The following is a 13874-nucleotide window of genomic DNA, read 5'->3' as shown; positions in this document are numbered from 1 at the left end:
GTGAGACGTGGATAGAAATGTCCATGGGTGAGGAGGGTTCAAGGAAATGATGGCCATGAAAGGGCTACGTCAACTGGCTGCACTACGCAGTCACTGGGGCTCCTGGAGGACACTGCTGTCCATCCGGAAGGTGGGAAGAGGGACCTTGAGTGTCCCCTCCCCACCCAGGGACTTAGACTGGGTGGACTTGACTCTGTTGCCAGGCAGCAGACACCGAGTCCGTCCTTCTGCTGCGTGTGTGTGCGTGTGTGTGTGTGTGTGTGTGTGTGTGTGTGTGTGTGTGCACAGGTTTGTTGGGGCATCTGTAGGCACTGTCTGCCAGGATCAGACGGAGGGCCTCCCACATGGTGGACTGAGTGTCTGGCACTGGGGAGGTGCCCGGAGGTCTTCAAGGGCTTCAGAACTTCCCCTCTCCCCCAGGGGTCAGGATCCACTTTGGCACCCACCCACCCCCTCCACGTTTACACGCAGTGGTGGTTCGTTTATTCAACAGAAGCAGAAAAAGATGAATTAAGCTCGAAGGACGCTGTACGTTTATTTAAGAATAAACAGTTTTGAGTGTTTACTATGTGCCAGGCATTGTTTTAGGTGCTGGGTCACTCTGGAGAACAAAACAAAGGCCCCACCCTTTGGAACTCAGGCTGAACGACACAAAGCCCGGGCAGGAAAGCTCACAGGAGAGCCCTGCAGGACCTTGTTCGCAGCCCACTGTGCTTAGCTCTGTGCACAGTTCTTACAAGCCTGCCTCCCTGGAGGCTCGGGTCAGAGCAGCTGAGCAGAAACAACCAGGAGACCAGCTCCTGGAGCAGGTGCAGTGACAGCCCCCAGAATCACAGCCAGTGGCCTGATGGCGTGGGAGGAAACAGAGAACAAAGAGGGCAACACCAGGGGCTCAGGAAAGCCAAGGGATTGGAGCCATTTAGTGTCGGGGTGAGGGGCCCCGGGAGCCTCAAGGACCTGGGGAGTCCTCTGTAGACTGACATTCCCGGGCTTGACCTTGAGTTGTCAAGGGGAAGCTGAAGTTCATCCAGTAGCGTCTGACGGAGAATGCAGGGAAGTGCATCAATTATTGGGAACTGGGACCTGTCCAAGCTGTTTGGGCACAGAAAACACACGGCTTCCTTTCTCTAGGGAAAGTCACTCCTGCTCAGGGGCTTGTTCTCCTGCGGGGGCAGCGCTGGGCGGGTCAGGGTCCTTGTCTGTTTTGCTCACTGCGGGGGGGCCCCCCGTGCTCCGAATGGAGCCGGGCACAGTCTGAACACTCAGTACATGCTTGCCGAATGAATGGAAGCGTGAGAGCCCAAGCAAGTGAGGTGTTTCTAGCTGCCTTCCACACTATCTCGTGGGCAGCTAGCTCCTCTCTGCCGTGTCCCCAGTGGGGCCCTGGCCACCTGATGGGGAGACACAGTTCCTGCCTTGAGGAGCTGACATGCAAATGGGGGGAGACCCCCCGACACACATACATACACACGTGTGTGTACTGACATGTGGCTGCCTCACCCTGAGTGCTTGGCTTCGCAGCCTTTGTGACCTTTAATCCTCTCTTCAGCCTCAGACAGTAGACTACTATTATTGCCATTTTATAGGTGGAGAAACCGAGGCACAGAGAGGTGACGTCAGTGCTCCAAGTCCCACGGCTGGTGGAATGGGGAAGTCAGGATTCAAGCAGAGGCTGTATGATGCCACAGCCGCACCTTTAGCCACTCCGCCGCGCTGCGTCCGTGAGGGTGCTTGTGCGTCAGGGGGCGTATGTACGTGCACTTAAGTGTGTGTGTGGGTGAAAGATCCGTTTCTCTTCCCGGTACTTTTGTGGTGTCACTGACGGTCAGGGTGGTGGTGAGTAAAGAGCCCTGATCAGAGATGTCCTGCCCTTTCCTGAATCCCACGGTAGCTCCAGAGTCTGGCTATGAGGGGCTTAGGGACGATGGGAGGGGCCAGAGGAGGGGTTTGCACACTGTTTTTTCAGAAATCATTTGTCCAGGGGCCTGGTGGCCTCTCCCAGCCACCCCATTATTGCCTCCACTGATCCTGAACTATCCACAGCTAGACTCTGACTGGGGGTCTCCTGAAGACATGCTGTGGGCTTTGCAAAGGCTTGTGGGCCGGCACTTCAGCATGAATTGGCTTGTCTGGTTGATGCCCCCTCACTCCTGCTGTCGCTTTGCTATAAGGCTTGGGGAGGGGAGGGGAGGGGAGGGACTTCCCTGGTGGTCCAGTGGCTAAGGCTCCACGCTCCCAATGCAGGGGGCCTAGGTTCGATCCCTGGTCAGGGAACTAGATCCCACGGGCCAGCACTAAAGATCCCGCGTGCTGCAGCGAAGATCCTGTGTGACACAACCAAGACCTGATGCAGCCAAAATAAATTAAATAAAAAAAGGATTGGGGAGAGGGGAGGCACGGAGATATGCAGAAGCATGATGGGGCCCCCGGGGACCCCCGACACTGTGGTTGGGGGTGTGTGTATATGTGTAGTGTTGGCGGGGGGTGGGGCCGTGTGTGAGGGTCATGAGTCGGGGCCCTAGGGACGCTTCCAGGGAGCAGGGCCTTCCTCACCTGGCTGGGCCACGTGTCTGCCCAGCTATCTGCTGCCCTCCAGCCCGGGTGCCTTCTCTGGCTATGGGGCAAGGGCAGGAGCTCCTTGAGCTTCTGGGATCTGGAAGGGCAGCGTGCAGCGAAGTGGAATTGGCTGGACAACCTCACAGGACGGGGAGCAGATGGGAAGCTGCAGCAGCTGGGCCTCAGGCCTCACCCAGGCCAGCTCGGCCCTTGCCGTGCCCTGTGCTGTGGGTGGGGTGAGGTGGGGACCAAGAAAGGCAGATAGGCTGACAGACGTGGAGAGAGAAGTAGAGGGGAGGCCAAGAGAGAGCTGGCACAGAGAGACGCGGCGGGAGCACGGAGAGAGAAGCAGAGATGGTCAGCCTGCAGCCCGAGAAGGGTCGGCCCGGCGGCCCCTGGGGTCTCCCTGCCCGTCCCCTGCAGGCGTGGGTTCTCCCTCTGAGCTCTGGCCTGGCTCTGCAAGCGCCGGGCCTCCCACCTTCCCTTAGGCCCCAGGGGATGAAGGCTGAGGCTTTCTTAGCACCAAGAGAGGTGGCAGCTGGGGGGGTGGCTTGAGGACTTTCTAGTCCCGATTGCCCGTGAAGAAGCTGAATCCTCTAGGGACTGAGGGGTCTGCCTTGCTCTGCTGCATCCTAGCGTGTGACCGAGGGCCTCCATTTCCCCATCTGCAAAATGGAAGCAGCGACAGCACCTCCCAAGGACTGTACAACCGCACATGCAAAGGAGTGTGTTGGGCTCCGGACGAGGCCGCCCTCAGCCGATTCACGGACTACTGTCCCCAGGCCTGGGACGATGACCTGGCCCCCTGTCTCAGGAGCCCGTGGTGGAGCCGTGTGGGGGGAGCAAGTGGGCGATGGCAGCTGCAGCAGCCATAACTCGAGCACAGAGGGGTGTAGGAGGAGTCGGTATGAAGTGCTTGGAGGCTTCAGAGGGGAAACACATTTCCCCAGACTGCAGTGAGGTGGGTTTCGGGGCAGGCAGCTGGACTGGAGGCCTCATTGTCCTGGACTGGGGACACAGCAGGGACACAGCCAGCAGAACCCTGCCCTCCTGGAGCCTCTGTTCCCGTGGGTGGAAGTACTCCGCGCAAGGCTGTACTGGAACAGAGGGGACGCCCGGGACTGGACGGTGCTCTCTTAGTGCTGGCCCGGGTGCCTGGGTCCCAGCTTCAGCTCCAGCATCTTAGCACAGGAGGGGTCCCCAGTGTTACTCAGTGGTTGTTTCCTACAGCTAGGAAAGTTCTTCTGTATGTCCTTGACTGACCCTGAGGTTTGAACATAAATGTTGGCCCCAGTCAGCGAGCGGTTTAGACTGCTGGACCCACTGTTGCTCCTGACCTGGGCCGGCAGGGCAGGACGTCCTCCTAGCATCACAGGAAGCTATCTGCACCCTGTAGCCGGGAGCTCCTGGCAATCATATTCACTTCTCTGACGAGTGGCCTGGAGGGACACAGCGGGGGGCAGGGGGAAGAGGTGACTCGACAGCATCTACCAGGATAGCATTTTGGTGGTTTCTGCTCTGCCCTGGGGTTAGACTGTAAGCTGCTGCAGGGCAGGGCCTCCAACCCTGACGCCTGTCAGAGCTGACAGGAGGAACTCAATAAATCTTTGATGACTGAACGAAGTTTTCCCCCAGTTCATGGTCCCCAGGCGGATTCTCCTGGCTCACAAGGGGCTCTGGCTCTAACTTTGCAACTCTCAGTTCCTGGCACCTGGAGAGCCCTCCCAGCCTGGACACAGTGTGGTCGTTGATTCACGCCGTGTTCCTGCCCTCAGCAAAGGGCCGCCAGCTCCAACTGCTCATAAATTTCCTGCCTGTCACCCGTGGCGCCCAGGCCAGGCGAGGCGGGAGGCGCTGGGGGTGGGCTGGTCCATACCTGCTTCCAGTTCCCTGGGAAGTTTGGAGGCCAGAAGCCCAGGCCTATGCTCGTGCCCAGAATAACCTCAGCAGAGCCTGGCCCTTGGAGAGGTGGAAGCAGATCTGCCAGATGCAAAGATGTATGGGCTGGAGTGTTGGAGAAAACACAAACACCAGCTTGCCGTGCAGTTTGCACAAGCTGATTTCACTCCCATGAAATCCAACATAGGTCTGCCTACGCATAGGAAAAGTATGTGGATGGATGGGCCTAGAGATGATCATACTAAGTGAAGCAAGTCAGACAGAGAAAGACAAATACCATATGATATCACTTATCGGTAGAATCTTAAAAATGATACAAGCGAATTTATTTACACAACAAAAACAGACTCAAAGGCATAGAAAACAAACTCATGGTTACCGAAGGGGAAAAGGGTGGGAAGGGATAAATTAGGAGTTTGGAATTAACAAATACGCACTACTACATATAAAAGAGATAAACAGTGAGGACCTACTGTATAGCACAGGGAACTATAGTCAATGTCTTGTAATAACCTATAATCGAAAAGAATCTAAAAAAATATATATATATGTACATATATGTGTGTGTGTGTGTATATATATATATATATATATATATATATATATATATATAAAAAACGGAATCACTTTGCTGTGCACTTGAAACCAACACAGCATTGTGTATCAACTAGGAAAAAAAAAAAGGAAAAGTATGTGGAACAGCAATCACCCAGCACTATCATGGTTTCTCTCGGTGGGGAGATGGAGGTGATTTAAATGGTTTTCTTCTGTTCACTCTTCTGTGTTTTCTAACTTTTCTATAATTAACATATACTACTTAGGCGTTTACAAAAATTTTAACAGTTTTTTAAATTATAAATTAATTTATTTATTTTTGGCTGCGTTGGGTCTTCGTTGCTGTGCGCGGGCTTTCTCTAGTTGTGGCGAGCGGGGACGACTCTTTGTTGTGGTGCGCGGGCTTCTCGTTGCGGTGGCTTCTCTTGTTGTGGAGCACGGGATCTAGGTGCGTGGGCTTCAGCAGTTGTGGCACACAGGCTCAGCAGTTGTGGTGCACGGGCTTAGTTGCTCCGCCGCATGTGGGATCTTCCCGGACCAGGGATTGAACCCGTGTCCCCTGCATTGGCAGGCGGATTCTTAACCACTGTGCCACCAGGGAAGTCCCAAAATCTTTAACATTTTTATTGAGATTATAGTTTACCCATTTAAAGTGTACAATTCAATGATTTTTTGGTTTTTTCACTAAAATGTGGCCATCACCACAGCCAATTTTAGAGCATTTTCATCAGCCCCCAAAGAAACCCCATATGCTTTAGGAATCTCCTCCCTCCCAGCCCTAGGCAACCGCTAATCTATGGGTTTCCCTGTTCTGGACATTTCATGGGAATGGAATCCTGTAATACGTGGGCTTTTGTGCCTGGCTCCTTTCACCTAGCGTACTGTTTTCAAGGTTCATCCAAGTTCTGTCATATGTCAGTACTTCATTCCTTTTTATGGCTGAATAATATTCCATTGTATGAATAGACCACACTTTGGTTATTCATTCGTCATGGATGTGACTTAAGTAATTTAAAAGTTGTGCTTATTTTTAAAAAAGAATTCGTCTAAAGCAGATTGGCCGAGATGACAGTTGGTTCCATATGACTATTTCTGGTTACTTCTTTTGAGACCTTTCAGCCTGTGATGCCATTTTATGTTTTCAAACACCAGTGAGTCACACCAAGGACCCGGCTCTTTGCAGGAATGGGAACTGGTGCTTATACTGTGTGCCAGGCCCTGCTGGGAGTGTGGCTCTCTCGTCCCATTGATTCTTTGCAACTGAGCTAGAAAGTGGATACTATTACTGTGCTCATTTTATCTTTTTAATTTTTACTGGAGTATAGTTGATTGGCAGTGTTGTGTTAGTTTCAGGTGTACAGAAAAGTGAATCAGTTATACATATACATATATCCACTTTTTTTCCGATTCTTTTCCCATATAGGTCATTACAGAGGACTGAGTAGAGTTTCCTGTGCTGTACAGTAGGTCCTTATTAGTTACCTATTTTATATATAATAGGTGTATATGTCAATCCCGATCTCACAGTTTATCCCTCCCCTGTGCTCATTTTAAAGATGAGTAAACTGAGGCTTTGAGAGATCAACCAGCCTGCCCAGGGCCCCAGAGTCCCGCTGACTTTGGGGCCAAGATGAACCCTAGTGGTCAGCATTTAGAACCAAACCCTTTCTAGCCCATATATTGGTGTACGTAAAAGTGAAAGGTAAAATAATGCCTGATAGTGTGGGGCTTGAAGAATACTTCTCCCATGCCCTCCCTGCTTGTCTTTCATATTTTAGTTTTAAAGTAACATTGCAATCTGACTGCTCCTTTTAGGACAAACCATAAAAAACAAAAAACTCAGGATTTCAGTCCCATTTGACGTCTTTCTCTACACATAGAAGGCTCTATACAAATTGCTTAAATACAGAAAGATGTATGATTTGAAAACAGTCAAAAATGGTTAAATAGGGCTTCCCTGGTGGCGCAGTGGTTGAGAGTCCGCCTGCCGATGCAGGGGACACGGGTTCGTGCCCCGGTCCGGGAAGATCCCACATGCCGCGGAGCGGCTGGGCCCGTGAGCCATGGCCGCTGAGCCTACGTGTCCGGAGCCTGTGCTCCGCAACGGGAGAGGCCACAACAGTGAGAGGCCCGCGTCCCGCAGAAAAACAAAAAACAAACAAACAAACAAAAAGGTTAAATAGGTGAAGTGACTGAAAATGAACTTAAAAGGTAAAATAACTTATAGGCAGAAATAATCGTTTTTTTTAAAATGCCCCCAAAGTGATAAAATTACCCTGAAGCACATAGAAGTGACGAGGAGAGGAAACCAATCCACTTAAAGCCAGGGACAAACTTAGTAAGCAGAGGAAGTATAATTAGAAATTTAAAAACTGGAAGTGAACAAAACCAGACAGATACAACATTGTTCCTGGGTTCACAACAATTACCAAAAGTTCCCCTAAAACATAGGCACAGTTACAAAAATGCTCAGTGTTACATTTGAAATAGGAAACGTATCTGGTGGTACTTAAACGCTACAGTAAATAAAATGCCTGGTAACTGGAAATATTCACACGTCCAACAAATAACAAATATTTATTGAGATGCTACTGTGTGTCCAGACTGTTCTAGGCTCTGGGGCTATAGCAGCGAACAGAACGACCATGTCCCTGCCATTGTGGAGCTGCCACAAATGAGTGGGCAGATAAAAAGATGATTTCTGGGAATTCCCTGGCGGTCCAGTGGTTAGGACTCTGCACTTTCACTGCCGAGGGCACGGTTTGATCCCTGGTTGGGGAACTAAGATCCTGAATGCCATACTGTGGCCAAAAAAGAAAAAAAGATGATTTCTGAATGTGATAAACCCAGACACTTCGTCACCCTGACCAAATCACTTCAGTCGGACTCAGCACGTCAGACCTGCTGAAAGGGACCTGGGAGGCATCTTGTCTAGTCATTTTTAAAGTTTGTGTTAGTGAGCAGCAAGACCTGTGTTTAAAGGGCATCTTTTGTGTGGAGGGGTCATGCTGCAGGGGGCTCCTCAGGACGGTGAGAGCCTTACCCAGCTATAATCAGAGGCTTGGCCGCAGTGGGAACACCACACACAGAAGGCCAGAGCCAGAGGGGATGCAAGAGGCCCTTTCAAGCTGTGCTTCTCACATGGACCCAAGCGGGATGTTGCCAGGAGTTACATGAGAAGGGGGTCTGTGGTGTGGTTGTCACAGTGGGGAGTATGTCCAGCCCTCTCCCCTGTATTTGCAGTTATGCTTGCATGTGTGCGTGCATACACATCCACGTCCACACCTACACTTACGTACACGCGTCCGCGCGCGCACACACACACACACACACACACACACCCCCCCCACCTCTTCTGAAGGGATGGCATAGGTAGGTTTGTCTCCTGTCTCTCAGCCACACCAGATTGGTCTAGGGGAAGGAATCTGCCTGAGGCTGGACCAACTGACTGCCTTCACTGGGTCTTCGGGGTTGGGATGCTGAGAGATTGGGCCAATGGGCAGACAGGCAAGAAAGAAGCAGAGCCTGGAGGTGGCTGAGTGATGTTGTTGGCAGGTACCTGGAGGGAAGGGCCACAGATTGCCCCTACTGCAGTTCAGCAAGCTTTCCTGAGACTTTCCCCCAGCCCCTCTGAAATGCCCTTGTGCAGCCTTAAATAACGGGAAGAGTAGAGTGAGTTTCTACTCCTCACAGTGCGGTTGCAGTCACACAATCAGATGGGTTGGGAAAACACTGGGTAAGTAAAGCCACACGAATTTCTTTACTGTAGGACTTTTCAGAGACTTTAATATGTTCATATACACGGTGACTTTCCAAAGTCGGGCCAAGGTCTGTGATGTTTCCCAAACTCACGGGATATACCTCACCTGGCTAGTATTCTGAAGAGCACCCTTCGGGGAGTGCTAATCCATGTACGTGCACTTGCCGTACAGGTGAAGGAATCAAAGCACAGAGAGGGAGAGTCAGTTCCCCAAGGTCACACAGTCGGTTAGTTGCAAAAAAAGGTCGTGGCACCTAAGGCCTCCCAGTGTTCCCACCACGCTCCAGTTGACATGAGGCTTCCTTGGACGGATGATGCATGTGCTGGCATTCCTGGACCAAGGTGGGTGGTGGGAACGCAGGTCCAGTGTAGACGTTAGGGAAAGGGTGGGGTTGAGAATTGCAGGTCGGGCCTTGGCGAGAGAAACCCCTGTCTCCCTTGCTCTTGGGTGGTAGCCATGGCTTCAGTGGAGTCTGAGAGCCGACGGAGGGCTTGGGGCTGGGCCCGGCCAGGCGGCCGCCTTTACAGGGCAGCCAGTGGGATGGCTTCAGCTGCCCTAGCCTTCCGTGCCTTCCCTGACCGCAGGCAGACTGAACAAGGGAGGAACTCCGGGCCAGTCCTCCGCAGGGCCCGCCCAGGCAGCCAGCGCCGGGATGACGCGGCTGTAAATCACCCCGTGGACCACAGACCCAGTGCCATCCCCACGGGTTTCCTTTCCGCTTCTTAATCCTCCTCAGACTCGGTAACAAAAAGCAGATTCCTGCTGGGGCCAGCCACGCACCATGGGCTCGGAGAATGTGAGCCTGGATTCACCACATCAAGATGCTACCTCCTCTCACTTTTCCTTTTCCCCTTCTTAGCCTCTGTTAGCTGGAGGACACTCCCTCCTCCTGGCTGGGCTCCCTCGCCCTCCCTGGACCCCACTTCCAGCCTTGCCCCGGCCTCGCACCTTGGCTGCCTGCCCAGCGCCGCCCAGGCCTGAGGCTCACTAGGGCCTGTGGTTAGCAGCCCCTCCAGCCTCGTGGTTTGGCTGCAGCCCGGCTCCCCGAGCCTCCCTTTCAGCAGGAGCAGGCTCCTTGTGGTAGAATAAACACTGCCGATCTGGATTCGAATCGTGGTGCTGCCAACTCGTAGCACTTACCTCTGAGCTGGGGACGTGAGAAGCGCCCTGGCGTGTCAGAGGTGCCTGACAGATGTTTTGCTTCAAAAGTAAGTGCTTAGCTGTTTGTTCAGGGTTGTTGCAGGAAACGGGAGAGAAGGATTTGGAACTGCGGTATTAGGGCTGTGCTGTGCCCAGTTAGCGGATGGCTGTTATTCTCGTGCGTCTTCTGGGTGGACTGGGAGCCCCTGAAGAGCCTCCCCACCAGCTCTGACCTCCCCCAAAGCTAAAGCCCGGCAGCCCCAGGACCTTTTCGCATCTCCTGTCCCTTCCTGTAGCAAAATCATGCCTCTGGTCAGTTTTCTCATGAGCAACACCAAGTTCAGCTGCCAGTGTGAAGTTTCCGAAGGTCAGGACTGCAAGGAACTGAAAGACGGTCTAACCTAGGGGTTTCCCAATTTGCCCCAGAGCACCTGGGTTCTCACAGCCACCCCAGGCTCCACGTTGGAAGGAATACTGTAGACTCTGGGCTCCCCTCTCTCTGTGTCCCCTGTACTCTCCCGATCCAAATAGACTAGAACCGTGTTCATCTGTTTTCTGGGTTCGAATTCCCAGGTCAGACTTCATTTCTACTACAGCTGAGGACACTGTCCTCTTATAGATGAAGACACTGTCATTTTATAGATGAGACCACTGAGGCCCAGCTGGCGGGGGGATGGGCTGCACCTAGAGTCAGCCTCTTGGCTGCCGGTGTAGTGTCTTGTCTGAAGGGTGTAGGGCAGCGGTCCCCAACCTTTTTGGCAGCAGGGCCCGGTTTCGTGGAAGACAGATTTTCCACGGACCATGGGGGAGGGGAGGGTTCAGGCGGTGATGGGAGCGATGGGCAGCGGCAGACGAAGCTTTGCTGGCTCGGCCACCGCTCACCTCCTGCTGCGCAGCCCGGTTCCTAACAGGCTGCAGACTGGTACAGGGGTCCCGGGGGTTGGGGACCCCTGGTGTAGGGAGAAGGAGGTAAGGATGCCATTCCCGTGGGGGGACAGGGCTGACTCTGATATCCCTCAGAGGTGTGACCTGGCGGACTGTGGTATCAGGATCAGGGGTCCCTGAGCTTCCTCTACAACCCCGCCCATCCCCCAAACCAGCAAAATCAGCAGTGGCTCTGAAATGCAGCAAGGTAGGGGTGGGGAGTAAGGGGACGACGTGGGCTCTGGCAGCAGCCGGTCCTGGGTCCAGATCCTGGCTCCATCCCTTACCGAACCTTTCAAGATTCAGTCCCTGCCTGGGCCATACGAGTCCCTCCCGAGCCCCTCCCCGGGCAGCCGCGAGGATCGAGTAAGAGGAGGTACCATGGGCGCCGGCACCTGGTACAGGTCGGCCTTGTGGAGTCAGGACCAGTAGGGGCTACTTCTGACCATTGGTTGGTTTTCGTTTGTTTGTTTTTTGGCTTTTTAAAAATTTTTATTTATTTAATTTTTATTTTTGGCTGCGTTGGGTCTTTGTTGCTGCGCACGGGCTTTCTCTAGTTGTGGCGGGCGGGGGCTACTCTTCCTTGCGGTGCGCGGGCTTCTCACTGCGGTGGTTTCTCTTGTGGATTCTCATTGTGGTGGCTTCTCTTGTTGCGGAGCACGGGCTCATGGGCTTCAGTAGCTGTGGCTCGTGGGCTCTAGGCTTGTGGGCTTCAGTAGTTGTGGCGCACGGGCTTAGTTGCTCCGCGGCATGTGGGATCTTCCGGGACCAGGGCTTGAACCCGTGTCCTCTGCGTTGGCAGGCGGATCCGTAACCACTGCGCCACCGGGGAAGCCCTTCTTTTTGTTTGTTTGCTTATTTATTGACGTATAGTTGGTTTACAATATTATATTAGTTTCAGGTATGTAATATAGGGATTCAAAATTTTTATAGATTATATTCCATTTAAAGTTAGTATAAAATATTGGCTCTAATGCCTGTGCTATACAATATATCCTTTTAACTTATTTATTTTATTTTTTGTTTGTTTCTTTATTTTTAAAAAACATTTATTTATTTATTTATTTGGCTGTGCCGGGTCTTAGCTGCTGTTTCTTTATTTCTTTAGTTTATTTTTTTATATTGGAGTATATTTGATTTATAATGTTGTTAGTTTCAGGTGTACAGCAAAGTGATTCAGTTTTATATATAGATATATACAGATATCTATTCTTTTTCAGATTATTTTCCCATATAGGTTATGACAGAGTATTGAGTAGAGTTCCCGGTGCTCTACGGTAGGTCCTTGTTGATTACCTGTTTTAGATATAGTAGTGTGTATATGTTAATCCCAACCTCCTAATTTCTCCCTCTCCTCCCATTGGTTGTTTCTTTCAGGAGTGACCGGCCATGGGCTTGTCCAAGGACGCTGCTGTGGGCCCTCTTTCCAGTCAAGCTTGAGGAGAAGGTGAGCTCGCCAAGTCCAGCCTTGTCGTCCTCTCTAAGTTGCCACCGGATGCTCAGACCACCACCTCTCAGGACAGAAGCTTGCCTGCCCCCTCTCGCCCTCTCCCCCCGCCCCACCCCGCAACCACTCCACAGTGACTTTGCACTTTGCTCTCTGCCTGGTGGGACGGGGAGAGCAAAGCCTTCCCCTTGCCCGGGCCTGAGGCCCACCGTCTGGCTGCAGAAATTCATTGCCAAAGATTCGACAGAGACACTGAACAAAATGGGGTGAGAAGACCCCATAGTGAAAAGCCACACTGTTGCTCTGTGATGTTTACTCCTCCTGTTGCCCGGGTCCCATCTCACGCCAAAGAAGAGTCAGCAGTTCCACTAGGAACTCGTGGAAAGGATGGACGTTTGGTGACTGTTGGAAGCGCTTGACCCTCTGACCCGGAACTCCCTTTCTACAGCTGGGCCCCGAGCTGGCTGGACGCAGATAAGCCTTCTGGCTTATCGGTGATAGGGAGGCTGTGACAGGGAGGCTGGGGGCACCTGTGGGGAGTGAGGTCTGAGATCCCGGCCCCCCTCTCCTTCCCACTGGCTGCCCAGACCTCTGACCCTGATTTTCCCATGTTCCCTGGGCGCAGGCTCCTTCTTGGGCCCTAAGCATCGTGAGAAGTGAATGGGAGGGTGGGGGGCAATACTGACCACCCGTACCTCACCCCAGGGACTTGCCCCAAGGTGACCCCCCAGCCGGTCCAGCCAGCCACTCCTTGCCAGGGCCCCGCCCTCCTGACTGGGCACACAAGATGGCACCCTGCCTGGGGGCCGGCGGGCTGTGATGGCTGTGCAGGGGGGCGGAGGGGAGGAAGGGACCAGGGGAATGGGCCAGTATGTGGGGAGGCGGGCATGTTCAAAGTCAAGGCCTGTTCCTTCCTTGTGCACAAGGCCAAAGCTGTTCACATCTGTGCTCAACCATCTGCTTCAAATTGAAGTAAAAGCCCCAACATGTAACGAAAACGCTTGCTTGTGTTGATGGACTCCGTGGGTGACCAGGACTTTGGCCGGTCAGTTGGAGAGGGCTGTGGGGGGAGGGAGAGCTTGAGAGCCCTTCGGGAAGTGAGCTGTATGTGTGTAAGGGGGTGGGGCCCTCGCCATGGCCTCGGCCTGGACTAGTGACCAGGAGGCCAGGTCAGGAACGTGCCTCGTTCACTCCAGACTGTGAGTTTATAAGGTGGGGACTGAAGTTTTAATCCCATTGTACAGATGAGGAACCTGAGGCGGGGAGGAGACAGGGCCAGGCAGTGACAGAAACAGTTCTCACATCAGGGCGGCCTCACTCCACTGCCTGTGCTCTTAGTGCCTCTCCAGCCCCATAGGCCAGCTCGTGCCCGAAGTCTTTGTGTGGCCTTGGCCTAAGATGGGGCAATAATGGTTCAGTGGGGATGGGGGAGGGTTAATAAGAGGACAAGGAAAGGACTGTCAGGCCAGAGGGCTGTGTAGGAGGGGCAGGGCTGCCCCAGGAGAGGGGAGGTGATGAGGGAAGGAGGCTGTGCCCTTGCAGAATACACACCTGTCCCATGGTTCCGCCCAGTGTCACCCTCTCTTGTCTAC

The 13874-nt window shown here is 53.0% G+C and overlaps 1 protein-coding gene across 1 annotated transcript in view; it reads left to right on the top strand.

The window, feature by feature from the left end:
• ATOH8 (atonal bHLH transcription factor 8) overlaps positions 1–13260 on the top strand; it is a 34358-nt gene extending 21098 nt beyond the window's left edge. Inside the window, exon 3 of the mRNA XM_079941348.1 lies at positions 12213–13260. Coding sequence (XP_079797474.1) covers positions 12213–12218 — 6 coding nt within the window. The 3' untranslated portion in view covers positions 12219–13260. The remainder of the gene's footprint in view (positions 1–12212) is intronic.
• The last annotated feature ends 614 nt before the right edge of the window (positions 13261–13874 follow it).

This window comes from Stenella coeruleoalba, assembly GCF_951394435.1.
Source record: "Stenella coeruleoalba genome assembly, chromosome: 13".
Taxonomy (NCBI): Eukaryota; Metazoa; Chordata; class Mammalia; order Artiodactyla; family Delphinidae; genus Stenella; species Stenella coeruleoalba.
Note: the sequence above shows the minus strand (reverse complement) of the source record. Positions and strands in the feature narration are given on the sequence as shown.